The 17,065-nt window shown below is 41.5% G+C and overlaps 1 protein-coding gene across 1 annotated transcript; it reads right to left on the reverse strand.

Moving 5' to 3' along the window:
• Positions 1–6: 6 nt before the first annotated feature.
• LOC139754933 (uncharacterized) lies at positions 7–10,377 on the reverse strand. Its single transcript, XM_071672753.1, has 3 exons — positions 10,284–10,377; positions 5,237–5,415; positions 7–2,041 (listed from the first exon to the last, which is right to left on the reverse strand). Exons 1-3 carry the CDS (start codon positions 10,375–10,377, stop codon positions 1,613–1,615), a joined length of 702 nt encoding a protein of 233 aa, XP_071528854.1. The 3' UTR covers positions 7–1,612.
• Positions 10,378–17,065: the final 6,688 nt, after the last annotated feature.

Here is a 17,065-nt window from a genome sequence, read left to right on the forward strand (position 1 = left end):
TCTGTCACTATAGCATGAGACACTCCATTATGTATTAGCGATAGCTCACTGAGGACTGTTCTCACCAACTTTTTTGAAACCTAGACTCGAAGCCTACTAGACTAGCAGTCTACAGCGCCCACATCTGTTCTGTATGACACTCGGCCAGCTGACCTTTCCATTCTCACAGGAAAGCATTAACGGATGCTCGTTTACACAGAAGGTGTATCTAACAATCTGTCGGTGCTTTCACTGTTATGATCTGGTATCACCAGACTCCGCCTACCTATGGTTACACCGAGAATAAAAAGTAACCTTTGGCGACGTTGTATCATTGGAATGAGACACTCGTTAAACTCATTCCAAAGGATTCCATCCTTTTTGCTGATACTGACAGTAGCACTGCACTGAAGACTGAGGTACCCTTGAAGAAGGGGTCCAGGGCTTATATGATAAATAATCCATAATTGGATCTCCTTGATGTAGCGGTTAGTGTTGCTGGCCCTGGCGCATTCACGGGCCGACCAGGATCGAGCGCATAGGTTTGAATCCTGGAAGCGGCAGTCAGTCCACAGTCCACCCAGCTGTTCATCCTCCCCTCGAGTTTAGTCGATGAAATGGGTATCTGGCTCATGCTAAGGGTATATACATTTAAAGCGTGTTTGCAGACACGCTGGGGAAGTTGCCAGACGCGCGTTGACTAACCCCTATCCACAGTTGCCAATAATTCATCTATTTCCTTGACAAGATAGAAATTGCTGGCTGCTGGAGTGATGATTATCGGGAAAGTATTCTAATGTTAAGCGAGAAGGTTAAGCCGGTATTATGGGAGGTATGAAGAGGGAAAATGGTGGGAGTGAATGATTATACCACTGAAAATGCCATTTCGCTGTTCAGGGTGTGGTGGCCAGGGAGGAAGTGTGTAGTGACGCCCATTCTATAATCATAACATTGCAGTTGAACAGTTCCAAGGCTAAAAGTACTAAGGAGCAACAGACTCTGTGCAACATAGAACTTCGGTTAATAACCTGGAGTCGCGTCTTAAACACAATCCTTTACCTTTCAAAGCCAAGAGGAAAAAAAGGTTAGGGTTAGTATAACCATAGATTAAACCTATATTCTGTGCATCCCGTCTATTGTTGATAATAATGCCTTAGACCTATCAAACCTTCATAATTACTACCTAAAACAACCTGGTGTCACAAAATGATACCAAGAGGCTAATCCTAGCTTGTCGTATGACCATTACAAGTATAAACTTGAGAATTAATCTTTCGCTTCTCTCAATCACAGTACCGTATTTTACTCGAGATGTTCGGAATAGAGTAATCCGAATTGGTTCGGGTCAAAGGGTAGCCAAACTCCAGACATCCAAATATAACTAACAACTGAAGAATTTTACGAGTTTCCAGTTTACAGTAATTTCACCAGCATACTATGATGTGCTAGATATTCACGTGTCAAGTCTAGATATGTCAGTAATCCTTCCGCGAAACTCTGAACCAAATTAAGTATTTGTTTTAACCCAGACACTGTGGGGAGCTTGAAGAGTTCTGCATGACATGTTACGCTATTTTTGTTTAGATACCCTCACACTCCTCATCCCGTTAGCGTTAACATTGTTCCAGATAACTTATATAGAATGATACTTTTCTTTGAATAACAGAATATTTCTTTGAAACTCTTGGTAAACAGTTTCAATAAAGTCATTCCAGTCATTTTTCTTGGGGAAGATCTGCAAGTCTTGCCACAGCCTATCACCTTTGCCGCTACTGTCGGCGCTCCTTACCTCTCTCCCGACCCCGACATTGGTCATGGTGGCAACGATCAAAGCTGGAATGAAAAGCCCGAGGAGTCCTACGAACTCGGGAGCCACACCGAAGGCAGTGTAGGCGAGTGCTGCAAGAGCAATCACAGGGATGACGAAGAAGAGAAACTTAACGGAAGGGTTGTTGTTGGCAGCTGTCTCGAGACGGTCCAGCTGCTGCCCGAGGCGCTGATGTAGCCGCTGCACGAGTGGATTGTGTTCCATCTCTTCCTCACTGAACACTTGCTCAAACATCTGTCAAATACATACCATAAGCTATTATAGTCCGATGAACAAATGGAGTTTCTGTAGAATGTTGTTGTAAATACCTAATGAAAGACTGTCCAGTTCGAATATCAATACATTTCCTATTATCACAGGCTACAATCAACGACAGTATCGAGGTAAGACCATAGATGAAATATAAAGATATAACACATATAAAACGAAATGGGAAAGAAATATTTGAGTTAGAAGGCTTGCATTATATAAAGGAACAGGCCATAGATGTTATGAAAATACTCAAAAAAATATGTGTTCCAGATCTTGGCAGTGTTGGGAAATTTTCTAGTAGGCCCGATTTGGCTTTGTTCATTGAGACACAGGTGGATATTTTCCTTTCAGTATTGGGGCAGGTGACAAGGCCCACCGACGAAAATACCCAAGAAACAAATATATCACAATATGCTTTGTTGCCCATCTTTGAACTACCAGTGGCCATACATCATGTAACGAAGTGGCATGTCAATTACTGAATATTCTAGCTAAACGCAGATGAAGCAAACATCCGGCCCTTTGATGAAGAGATTGTGGTTACTGGAGGAGAGAGCTAACAACGTAGCATAAATGTGTCAATCTATGAGTTCTATCTGGAATGCTTTAGTCTCGACCCATTGGAGTGAAGAATTAGTCATCTTTCTACACAGAAAAAGTCGGTCCTTTACATATCATCGAAGTAACTGCTCAGAAAAGAAGAATCTTCAGCATCGAAATAGACGACTATTTTTTTTTTTCTAACCTACCCTTAGCTATTGTGTGATTTGGGGTTTCTAAGATAAATCAATCGTAATTATCATACCAATTTTGCTTATCATTTTGAGTGGTGGAACTATAGAGCCATCGACGGCGACGGGAAAATTGTATGGAATTTTGTAAAAAATAACAGAAAAATTGTTTCAAAAGCTCTAACATCCACCAATTAGGTCATGTCTGCTCCAGTGGGAAATTCTAGAGCGAGGATATCCGTTCAAAGAATCTTTTTCTGTTTTTAAACTAATGGCACTTTCCAAACTGGGGCATTCCCCTAGTCTCGTGAATGAATCTATTGTTTCCTCACTTATGAGTTTAGCAGGAAACTTATTCCATTGCTCGAGGAATATATGTGAAACCAAAAAATAAGAATTATCCTACCCTAGTGTAAAACAATTTTCTTCTAAGATTTAGCCTATTATTATGAATTGTGTATCTTTTATCAGTTACGAAACTGAAAAAAAAAGTTGAATTCATAACAAAACCTTCTTTATGTAAAGTAGATTGTGATCTTAATAAAGACTTACAGATATATTGTGTCATCCTTTTGTAATTAGAATCTCTTGCAATGAATCCCAACATTGTTCTGAAAACTTATAGTTTCCTTTCCGGCTTCCAAGTCCTTGATATTAAAAACTCCTAAGATTCCTTTCTTCCTGGACCTCTGGAAACAATTTTTGAAGGATCCTGTATTCATTACTCTTTCAATAATGCGTTATTTTTCATGTAAGCTGAATTTCCTTCACCACTGCTCGCACCTGACTAACAATTTGTCCGTCATTTTCGACACATCTGCAATCTTCTATGAGCGATGATTGTAAAGACTGTGGACGTCAGACCTAATTTTAGATAATCTACATACATTACATAAAGGACTGAACCGGAAACTGGGCCGTATTGTACATCAGTTGGTGCTGTTAATGATTCAGATGTTTTCGCATTTAGTAATACTCTTTGTACCTTGTTTGTATGTAAGCATTTTAACCACCTGAAATCTTTTGTACCATTTCCTTAAGCTTTTATTTTCCAGAGCAATCTTTCATACATAGATTTATCAAAGGCCCTCAGGGAGTTCATATAGACGACGTCAAATACTTTTGTTACACTGTTCTTCATCAATATACGCTGTGAGTTCTTGTCCTTATTCTTGTGAGTATTAGTCGTTGAAATATGATTGTGTGGAAGTTAATGTGAGCAGTTCGAAGTCATACATCAATCTTAGGAAAAATTATATTGATTTCTAGAAAAAATACGAAAGATGGATTTGTTTACAGTCATGCAGAGAAAAACACTGAAAACTGTCTGGTAAGTTAGACAATATTCTTGTGACACGACACTGAGGGGCCTGGGGTATGTCGCTCCAGCTGTACAGTAGATCCAGTCAGTTGCAGAACTAATGAACATACCCGTGGATTCAATAGTGGAAGTAGTGAGTATCTTCTGTATATGTATGTGTGTATGTATGTACAAAAGATGTTGGATTCAAAGGTAATCAAGAGATAAGGGTCATTTAGCCAGAATACACAATATTCGTGAAAAAATATACAAACTACAAAGACTGATGCAGAGCCGAATTCAATAAAACCACAGCGATGGAAACATCACACAACCTTACCTGACTCCCGTATTAATCTTAAAGCATCGACTTACTCTCATACATGCACCAATTCCATCAAAAGCCTTATGACAATTCAAAATTTTTCAATGAACACCGTATGGAGTCAGAACCTCCAGCAGGGCTTTGTTCTTCGCCATATGTATTCTATTAGTCCAGTAATGATACTCTCTAGAATTTTCAACCCTTCTTGTCTAAGTACAAAAATCTTATTTATATATCCTCTTTATCTATACATCCCCTTTATCTATACATCCTCTTTATCTATATATCCTCTTAATTTCCTTAACCCGCTTTGTTCTTCACAGAAAAAGGCTTCACTAATCCTACTAACAAGATCAGTCGCTATCCTTCCATACATCTCGCCAGTTATAATAAGGGACTTATTTTTCTGTAGCTCTTACAATCAACTGTATCTTTTCTACTTTAATGTAATGCAGTAATTACTGCTTTAATCCAGGCACTAGGCATATGAGTGCTTTACCTTCCTATTAACACACTATTCTGATCCACTCTTAACCATAACACTCAGCACTATTTGTATACTTGAATACTTTCCATTCTTGAGAGGCATTTTTGATCGTCTCACTATCTCCTTTGTGTTGTTTATTCTCCCTTGTATATGTTTCTGCCTTTACCTCTAACCCTAACGTACCAGTAGACACTGGTTAAAAACATGGACTAGTAAAGTGTAAATGAAAACACGTTAGACGAGTTCACAAGGTTAGCCCAACAATGTAACCCTTCCCATAACCGCACATATCCCTCGACGTCAGTGTCTCGATCCCGCTGATATACCAACTCACCTCCATAATCAAGTGAGGATCATGGGTGTCGGTGGTGCCCAGGTCGATGAGGCTGACATGGTTCTCGTCGACGTTGCCCACAGTGTCATGAGGTGGGCCAGGGGCAGCCAGGCCCAGCAGTGTCACCAGATTGGTGTTCACCCCAGCCGGAGGATTGGAAGGGAAGCCATGGTAGTTTCCTGAAGGGTTAGTAACTGATTACTAAGGATATTCTGCTGAGAAAAGTATTCATACATTCACTTATCGTACCTACGAACACTTGTCTGCATGCACTTTATGTATGTATATATATATATATATATATATATATATATATATATATATATATATATATATATATATATATATATATATATATATATATATATATATATATATATATATATATATATCTTTCAAACAATTTGCCATTTCCCGCGTTAGCGAGGTAGCATTAAGAACAGAGGACTGGGCCTTTGAGGGAATATCCTCACCTGGCCCCCTTTCTGTTCCTTCTTTTGGAAAATCAAAAAAAAGAAAAAAAAGAGGGGAGGATTTCCAGCCCCACGCTCCCTCCCCTTTTAGTCGCCTTCTACGACATGCAGGGAATACGTGGGAAGTATTCTTTCTCCCCTATCCCCAGGGATAATATATATATATATATATATATATATATATATATATATATATATATATATATATATATATATATATATATATATATATATTTTTATACTTTGTCGCTGTCTCCCGCGTTTGCGAGGTAGCGCAAGGAAACAGACGAAAGAAATGGCCCAACCCCCCCCCCCATACACATGTATATACATACGTCCACACACGCAAATATACATACCTACACAGCTTTCCATGGTTTACCCCAGACGCTTCACATGCCTTGATTCAATCCACTGACAGCACGTCAACCCCGGTATACCACATCGCTCCAATTCACTCTATTCCTTGCCCTCCTTCCACCTTCCTGCATGTTCAGGCCCCGATCACACAAAATCTTTTTCACTCCATCTTTCCACCTCCAATTTGGTCTCCCTCTTCTCCTCGTTCCCTCCACCTCCGACAAATATATCCTCTTGGTCAATCTTTCCTCACTCATTCTCTCCATGTGCCCAAACCACTCCAAAACACCCTCTTCTGCTCTCTCAACCACGCTCTTTTTATTTCCACACATCTCTCTTACCCTTACGTTACTCACTCGATCAAACCACCTCACACCACACATTGTCCTCAAACATCTCATTTCCAGCACATCCATCCTCCTGCGCACAACTCTATCCATAGCCCACGCCTCGCAACCATACAACATTGTTGGAACCACTATTCCTTCAAACACACCCATTTTTGCTTTCCGAGATAATGTTCTCGACTTCCACACATTCTTCAAGGCCCCCAGAATTTTCGCCCCCTCCCCCACCCTATGATCCACTTCCGCTTCCATGGTTCCATCCGCTGCCAGATCCACTCCCAGATATCTAAAACACTTCACTTCCTCCAGTTTTTCTCCATTCAAACTCACCTCCCAATTGACTTGACCCTCAACCCTACTGTACTTAATAACCTTGATCTTATTCACATTTACTCTTAACTTTCTTCTTCCACACACTTTACCAAACTCAGTCACCAGCTTCTGCAGTTTCTCACATGAATCAGCCACCAGCGCTGTATCATCAGCGAACAACAACTGACTCACTTCCCAAGCTCTCTCATCCCCAACAGACTTCTTACTTGCCCCTCTTTCCAAAACTCTTGCATTTACCTCCCTAACAACCCCATCCATAAACAAATTAAACAACCATGGAGACATCACACACCCCTGCCGCAAACCTACATTCACTGAGAACCAATCACTTTCCTCTCTTCCTACACGTACACATGCCTTACATCCTCGATAAAAACTTTTCACTGCTTCTAACAACTTTCCTCCCACACCATATATTCTTAATACCTTCCACAGAGCATCTCTATCAACTCTATCATATGCCTTCTCCAGATCCATAAATGCTACATACAAATCCATTTGCTTTTCTAAGTATTTCTCACATACATTCTTCAAAGCAAACACCTGATCCACACATCCTCTACCACTTCTGAAACCACACTGCTCTTCCCCAATCTGATGCTCTGTACATGCCTTCACCCTCTCAATCAATACCCTCCCATATAATTTACCAGGAATACTCAACAAACTTATACCTCTGTAATTTGAGCACTCACTCTTATCCCCTTTGCCTTTGTACAATGGCACTATGCACGCATTCCGCCAATCCTCAGGCACCTCACCATGAGTCATACATACATTAAATAACCTTACCAACCAGTCAATAATACAGTCACCCCCTTTTTTAATAAATTCCACTGCAATACCATCCAAACCTGCTGCCTTGCCGGCTTTCATCTTCCGCAAAGCTTTTACTACCTCTTCTCTGTTTACCAAATCATTTTCCCTAACCCTCTCACTCTGCACACCACCTTGACCAAAACACCCTATATCTGCCACTCTATCATCAAACACATTCAACAAACCTTCAAAATACTCACTCCATCTCCTTCTCACATCACCACTACTTGTTATCACCTCCCCATTTGCGCCCTTCACTGAAGTTCCCATTTGCTCCCTTGTCTTACGCACTTTATTTACCTCCTTCCAGAACATCTTTTTATTCTCCCTAAAATTTAATGATACTCTCTCACCCCAACTCTCATTTGCCCTTTTTTTCACCTCTTGCACCTTTCTCTTGACCTCCTGTCTCTTTTATACATCTCCCACTCAATTGCATTTTTTCCCTGCAAAAATCGTCCAAATGCCTCTCTCTTCTCTTTCACTAATACTCTTACTTCTTCATCCCACCACTCACTACCCTTTCTAATCAACCCACCTCCCACTCTTCTCATGCCACAAGCATCTTTTGCGCAATCCATCACTGATTCCCTAAATACATCCCATTCCTCCCCCACTCCCCTTGCTTCCATTGTTCTCACCTTTTTCCATTCTGTACTCAGTCTCTCCTGGTACTTCCTCACACAGGTCTCCTTCTCAAGCTCACTTACTCTCACCACCCTCTTCACCCCAACATTCACTCTTCTTTTCTGAAAACCCATACAGATCTTCACCTTAGCCTCCACAAGATAATGATCAGACATCCCTCCAGTTGCACCTCTCAGCACATTAACATCCAAAAGTCTCTCTTTCGCACGCCTGTCAATTAACACGTAATCCAATAACGCTCTCTGGCCATCTCTCCTACTTACATAAGTATACTTATGTATATCTCGCTTTTTAAACCAGGTATTCCCAATCATCAGTCCTTTTTCAGCACATAAATCTACAAGCTCTTCACCATTTCCATTTACAACACTGAACACCCCATGTATACCAATTATTCCCTCAACTGCCACATTACTCACCTTTGCATTCAAATCACCCATCACTATAACCCGGTCTCGTGCATCAAAACCACTAACACACTCATTCAGCTGCTCCCAAAACACTTGCCTCTCTTGATCTTTCTTCTCATGCCCAGGTGCATATGCACCAATAATCACCCACCTCTCTCCATCAACTTTCAGTTTTACCCATATTAATCGAGAATTTACTTTCTTACACTCTATCACATACTCCCACAACTCCTGTTTCAGGAGTATTGCTACTCCTTCCCTTGCTCTTGTCCTCTCACTAACCCCTGACTTTACTCCCCAGACATTCCCAAACCACTCTTCCCCTTTACCCTTGAGCTTCGTTTCACTCAGAGCCAAAACATCCAGGTTCCTTTCCTCAAACATACTACCTATCTCTCCTTTTTTCACATCTTGGTTACATCCACACACATTTAGGCACCCCACTCTGAGCCTTCGAGGAGGATGAGCACTCCCCGCGTGACTCCTTCTTCTGTTTCCCATTTTAGAAAGTTAATACAAGGAGGGGAGGATTTCTGGCCCCCCGCTCCCGTCCCCTCTAGTCGCTTTCTACGACACGCGAGGAATACGTGGGAAGTATTCTTTCACCCCTATCCCCAGGGATAATATACATATATATACACATATACACATACACACACATACACATACATACGCACATATATATATATATATATATATATATATATATATATATATATATATATATATTTTTTTTTTTTTTTTTTTTATACTTTGTCGCTGTCTCCCGCGTTTGCGAGGTAGCGCAAGGAAACAGACGAAAGAAATGGCCCAACCCCCCCCCCCATACACATGTACATACACACGTCCACACACGCAAATATACATACCTACACAGCTTTCCATGGTTTACCCCAGACGCTTCACATGCCTTGATTCAATCCACTGACAGCACGTCAAACCCTGTATACCACATCGCTCCAATTCACTCTATTCCTTGCCCTCCTTTCACCCTCCTGCATGTTCAGGCCCCGATCACACAAAATCTTTTTCACTCCATCTTTCCACCTCCAATTTGGTCTCCCTCCTCTCCTCGTTCCCTCCACCTCCGACACATATATCCTCTTGGTCAATCTTTCCTCACTCATTCTCTCCATGTGCCCAAACCATTTCAAAACACCCTCTTCTGCTCTCTCAACCACGCTCTTTTTATTTCCACACATCTCTCTTACCCTTACGTTACTTACTCGATCAAACCACCTCACACCACACATTGTCCTCAAACATCTCATTTCCAGCACATCCATCCTCCTGCGCACAACTCTATCCATAGCCCACGCCTCGCAACCATACAACATTGTTGGAACCACTATTCCTTCAAACATACCCATTTTTGCTTTCCGAGATAATGTTCTCGACTTCCATACATTTTTCATATATATATATATATATATATATATATATATATATATATATATATATATATATATATATATATATATATAACTGGGCGGTGAAATACAAACGCATTTCTCGGTTTGATTGACTCAGGCCACACAGGGATGAAGAAGAAGGACTACGTAACCATAAGCCTCACCAACCATAAGAATTCAATAAATAAAGTACAACATTAAAACAAATTTAGGGGTGCGCAAATATTCACTGAAACATATCTTACTTGGAGCATCTGGGCAAAGAAAATAGAAGCAGCAAAATTGGGCTCTCGTTTGTTTGTTCTTGTGGAGGAATACCACACCCTCTTTCACTGCCATTACGTTCTCCCTCCCTGGCCACCACAGCCTAAACGGCGGAAAGGTATTGTTCAGTGATACCACCCACTCATCTTTGCCATTTTCACTCTTCATACCTCTCATATAGAAGGCACAACTGACTCCTTGCAACAGTAAAGCATTTTGATGAAGCTACTATTACCTAAGCATCCAACAAAATTTATTCTGCCAAGAAATGGGTGAATTACTGGCAAATTGTCGTGCGTCTGGCAACTTCCTCGGCGTGTGTGCAGGGAGACAGGACCAGCTTTGTACACTATATATCTTGGTTCTCAAATGCGCCTTACTATCTCAAGTGTGAAATCATACATAAACCTGACGTGTACGTTAGAAGTTCTAAGTGTCTGTTTCGTACTTCCTGTACTTCATCATTACTTAATTCATTAGCAGATTAGACACGGCCAATGGGGGGGGGGGGTGCTGGGGAAACATCGTTGCCAGGTTCCAAGAGTGGGCCCGGGAATTTCCTGGGATCTTACAGAATGTTTTGCTATATTGAAGACTAGCATTCTAACTCTCTCTCATCTTTCATACCCTGTTTGGCCTTACAGTCCGTGCCATGAAACCGTACTGGATAAAAACAGGATAACTAATGGAGAAGGGAAGGGGACCCGAAAGAAACTTTGTACCCCTGATATGATTCTCCAGAGACCCAGAAATCAGATATCTTTATGTTAACAACAATAACTAAGAAACAGCTCTGGTGTGTTTGCGTTTTGTGTTGTTGTTGAGTCGGGAGGAGTGTGAGGAAGGTTCTTACTGCCTCGTCGACAACAAAGATGATGCCAAAATTAAATAAGAAAGAAAAAACTACAGGCTCTAGATTTGCCCACCTTGGAAGAGAGAAGAATTAAGGGTGACCTGATCACAACCTTTAAGGTTTTAAAGCAGATCGATGACATGAACAGACAACAGGTCTTCGAGAGGCGTACGGGCACAGCAACTCGAGGACATAGCATGAAATTTAGCTGGAAACTCATGAATAAAAAATGTAAAGAAGAAATAATATAAGTGATGGATAAATGGAACAGAATAACTGAGTACATGGTTAATATTGACGATTCATATAGATTTAAAAAGATATATGATTGTATAGCATGTTAAACAGATGGGGGTCCCATTAGTGTACAACTCTCTCCCCATATAGCAAATAACAGGTAATCACAAGTAGATAATCATATGCTTTTCTTGGTCACCAAGTCACTAAATGAGCATAACTGTGGTTGTCAGAGTTTAATAAGAGCTAAAAGAACGTTACTGGCGCTGTTGTGGGTATTACCGGGACTCGTGTGTTACATACGGGTGTTGTAACATTCCGCCAGATGGCAAAGCAGCGGTCATAACTGCAGGAGACTCAATGATGCTGTGGAACAGGACGCTGGTTTTTACCATTTCACTAAATTCTGAAGCAAGACTTGGACATTGGAGGCAATATGGAGACTTTGGGACTCTCAGGTGAGGTGCTGCTGCGGTGATGTGAGAGTCGTACCACGGAGACGGCATAGCTTGACTGGGACTGCGTGAGTGCTTTTCTTCCCCCACGATGTGTATGTATTAGTGTGACGGGAGGAAGCGGCTGGTGTGGAGGCTGGTGCTCACAGAACACTTCTCGTCTGGTCTTCCTCCTCTCCTGTTGCTTATCCCCAGCTCCTGCAGCATCCACAACGAGGCGTCAGCAGCGACAGGCTGCTGGACCATCATTTCGAGACTTTGCGACGGCAGACGAGATCAGTGAGGATGAGAGAGAGAGAGAGAGAGAGAGAGAGAGAGAGAGAGAGAGAGAGAGAGAGAGAGAGAGAGATCAGCAGAAACACGTGTAGGAGATTTCCTTTTGAACATTGTTGGCTGAAACGTCAGTTATGGAACCGAGCCGAGGTGTTCCACGGCGTTGTGTGTAACTAGTCATTTCAATATCATGCTTTCTGCATACGTATGAGTTTCCATTAGTTATCATGGATGAAACCCGACTAATATAATACCTGCTTAGATCCAGACTCTCGAGACCAATGATGATCAATTTTGAATGATCGTAACAAAGTTTCAAACCCAATCTTTTCTAAGATGTTTAATTTGTGTAGATGTCTCTCACAGGATCTGACCGTCACTGCAGGAATCACCTCGACAGCTCGCCCGCCGCGGTACACTCTGTGTCTCATTTAATTTCTAACGTAGGATCACCACAACTGTGCTCAATACTCAAGTTTGTGAGGCAGAAGTGAACAGCATGCAGGCAGGGAGGTTAGGATCCTTACGCTTGAAACCGAATGCCCTTCCTGAGGCTTGCCAGATTTCGATTTTAAAATACGGGACAACAATTCTTTCTTACTTTTTTATATATTTTTTGTCTTATTTTTGAAGGCGGAGGAAGAAAGATGAAAATTTGTCGTTAATTTTGAATTAATCATAACATTTGAGTTGAAATTTAAAGATAAAGAACTAGAACAAGTTATTCTTAATCATGTCACTTCCAAGAACGTGAACAAAAGAAAAAGAACGAAAAGAGTTATTGTTGATTTCAAATATTAATAGTGTTTTTCAGTTTAATTATCAGGGTCGGTCATATATGAGACAATTATGCGTCATGACAGTTCTTTCTGGGATAAAGGAACAAAACAACGACATACGGAACACTTCCTTATACATGCAACGCCTGACAACCCTCTCGTTTATAAAACTTCTTTTTCCACCTTGGTCACCTGGCAGACGGCAACTAACAGATCCCACCATGTCCCCATACCTCCTCCCTGTCCACTACTGCATTACATATGGTCTCTACCCGGCAACTTTCCACGACCTGCTCTGTTTTATTATCCTCTTTCCGAACCCGCCAACTGGTCCAGCTTATATAATCCTGGTTCTCTACACGAGAGTTGTGTCCCTCAACACGAATCCTTACTTTTGGTCCTTCCGTTTTCTAAGTATCTAACCGACCTATGTTTCTCTACGAATGGCCTTTGTGTCTTCGTTCAACACTATTGCCAAGGCGGGAGTTCCCCTACTCCATTTAAATGGCGACCGATCCTGGCGTAGAAACTCTTATCACAAATGAAATAGTCCCATAAATCTATGTAAAATACTCTCCTCCTCCTCCTCCTGCCTACAGACAACCTCAACTCTCTTCTTAATCCCAACATGCCACTCAGGGTACAGGACTCGACACCAAATCTAGGATGTAATCCCTATATAACCTATCTTCAATGGCTCTCTATAAATTTGATATAAGATCCTTATTCCTTGTTAAATGTTTTTCCGATCTCGTACAATGTATACTGCTGGTCCTCCACCTTGACTACAAAAGTCGCCTCCACCAGGACGCTGAGACTATGTCATCAAAATTCTCTAGAATAACTCCAGTTTCTCACCACAAGAGTGAGATTTATACTTCCTTAACACAGAAATGTTCATGATTCCTAAACAAGGAAATGCCCAACTAGAGTAATACTATCTTGATCCAGCACTTCATCTATTTTGAGCTAGAATTCCTCTGACCTGAGATTCTGAAATCCTACAAGCCTTCTGAGGAGGTTGGAAGATAGAGCTATCCTGTAACCTCGTCTCCCTGGTCACAACCCAAGTTTTAAGACTTATCTACCCGACTTGAAACCATTTTGATACGTTCTGCCGTAACAAAACCTGACTCTCCTTGTCAGAGATTCGTCCTGTCATCTAATTTCCTTATTTCTTCACTATTCGTCGTAAAGCTAACAAAATAAACTCGAAAGGAACTCATCAGCTTCCTGGGAAGAGGAAATCCCTGAAACACTTGGTACGTGGGAAATGGAGGCGGGAGCCATCTTGTTTGTCGCTAAGCCCCGGGCGGGATCACAGGAGCGACGATATGTCACACACACTCACGTAACTGAGTGCGGTCAAGTGCTGCGCAGCTCCGCAAAGACTCGGCCAACGTACGAGATTTCTCGTTTCATCAACACCTCCCCGGTCAGAGTGACCCCCCCCCCTTTCTGTTCTCCGGTTATTCCAGACCCCACAACTCAGGCGGCTTCCCCACATTCTGGACACAAAACTTGGGCTTCCTGGGACCCCTTCCAGCCTGACCATGGTTGTCAGTAAGGCTCGTGGTGGAAAGATATAACATAAAAAAGGACGCACAGTAGATCTTACGTTTTCTTTTTAATTAACATTGAAGTGGTGGGTTACTGCGATGGTACTTCAGCATTATGTTATCCGTGTCATCTCATTCGACATCAAGTGTTCTTAGGAGCATTTGATATAGTCAGAAGATAATATACACACACACACACTTGCATGAGAGTAAATCTTAGTAATCCTCTAGACATAGCGATATGGTAGACTTTCCTTAGTATAGTCGCACTATGGGCCTTACGATCGGCAACGTTGTTATAATCACCAACCGAACAATCTTAACACTTCGTTCAGGTCTGCAAAATAACTTCTAGAGTAAAGACACTAGGTGCATTGTACGTCCCTCGCTGCAGTCGTATACCGCGTTAGAAAGTTGAACGTCTGGCAGCGGGGTTGCCTGACGGAGATTATGAGGTGATGATCGTACACTACCATACTCTAGCAACATTACTAGCGATATAGCCTGACACTGTGACTGAAAAATTTGTACGCCATTAAAATGTTTGACTCATAAATCTATGTAACAAACCGGTAGCCAGGACTTTCCATGGCGGTTTGCAGTTAAGTTATGCAGTTATAACGCAGCTTGTTATTTGGCAATGACTAAGTTCGTTGCGGATGGGGGCAATGGAGTGGTGGAGGGAGATTACATGGTAATCAAGAATTACATTTGCAACATACAGCAATTTTGGAAAAACACACAGACTCCAGTGTTTATCCAGCAGATGGTATCATATGTAAATGATAACTATGAAGAAAACAGTTGATTAATCCTGTCAAAGATGGAAGGTGCGAGTCGCTAAAGTTCTCCGACCACACATTATATGTACTTGGTGTCAGACTAAAAGGATGTAATACCAATGTAGGCAAATGTTTCTCACATTCAAAATTTTGGAGCAGTGGAAGAAACTACCTCCCGAAACGGTAGATACAAACACTATAAATGCGCTCAATTTGCGATTCTAAGCAGACAATTACCGACATCTGTTGTATGTAAATAAGCCAGATTCTTTCATACTATTCGCCATTTCCCGCGTTAGCGAGGTAGCGTTAAGAACAGAGGACTGGGCCTTTGAGGGAATATCCTCATCTGGCCCCCTTCTCTGTTCCTTCTTTGGGAAAAAAAAAAAAAAAAACAAGAGGGGAGGATTTCCAGCCCCCCGCTCCCTTCCCTTTTAGTCGCCTTCTACGACACGCAGGTGGGAAGTATTCTTTCTCCCATATCCCCAGGGATAATATATATATATATATATATATATATATATATATATATACATTGATATACATCGAAGAGACGAAGCTAGGACGTCCTAGCTTCGTCTCTTCGATGTATATCAACTGACTTATATTTCTATCTTGTGTCTCCCCTGATGATGTAATTATTACACGAAAGTGCACTTGGGAACCTTATCGTGTTTCATTTTCCCCGTGGACCCATAGGAATATCTTGATCACGCGAAAAATTGTGATTCTTCCCAATATATGGAAGCGGAAGTGAATCATAGGGTGGGGGAGGGTGCGAAAATTCTGGGAGCGTTGAAGAGTGTGTGGAAGTCGAGAACATTATCTCGGAAAGCAAAAATGGGTATATTTGAAGGAATAGTGGTTCCAACAATGTTGTATGGTTGCGAGGCGTGGGCTATGGATAGAGTTGTGCGCAGGAGGGTGGATGTGCTGGAAATGAGATGTTTGAGGACAATATGTGGTGTGAGGTGGTTTGATCGAGTAAGTAATAATAGGGTAAGAGAGATGTGGGGTAATAAAAAGAGTGTGGTTGAGAGAGCAGAAGAGGGTGTTTTGAAATGGTTTGGTCACATGGAGAGAATGAGTGAGGAAAAGTTGACTAAGAGGATATATGTGTCAGAGGTGGAGGGAACGAGGAAAGTGGGAGACCAAATTGGAGGTGGAAAGATGGAGTGAAAAAGATGTTGAGTGATCGGGGCCTGAACATGCAGGAGGGTGAAAGGCGTGCAAGGAATAGAGTGAATTGGAACGATGTGGTATACCGGGGTCGACGTGCTGTCAATGGTTTGAACCAGGGCATGTGAAGCGTCTGGGGAAACCATGGAAAGTTCTGTGGGGCCTGGATGTGGAAAAGGAGCTGTGGTTTCGGTGCATTATTACATGACAGCTAGAGACTGAGTGTGAACGAATGGGGCCTTTGTTGTCTTTTCCTAGCACTACCTCGCACACCTGAGGGGGGAGGGGGTTGTTATTACTTGTGTGGCGGGGTGGCGATGGAAATGAATAAAGCAGACAGTATGAATTATGTACATGTGTATATATGTACATGTCTGTGAGTGTATATACATGTATACGTTGAGACGTATAGGTATGTATATTTGCGTGTGTGGACGTGTATATATATATATATATATATATATATATATATATATATATATATATATATATATATATATATATATATATATATATATATATATATATGTGTGTGTGTATGTGGGTGGGTTGGGCCATTCTTTTGTCTGTTTCCTTGCGCTACCTCGCTAACGTGGGAGACAGCGACAAAGCAAAATAAATAAATAAATAGATAAATAAATAAATA

Source organism: Panulirus ornatus, chromosome 18, assembly GCF_036320965.1.
Source record: "Panulirus ornatus isolate Po-2019 chromosome 18, ASM3632096v1, whole genome shotgun sequence".
NCBI classification, from domain to species: domain Eukaryota; kingdom Metazoa; phylum Arthropoda; class Malacostraca; order Decapoda; family Palinuridae; genus Panulirus; species Panulirus ornatus.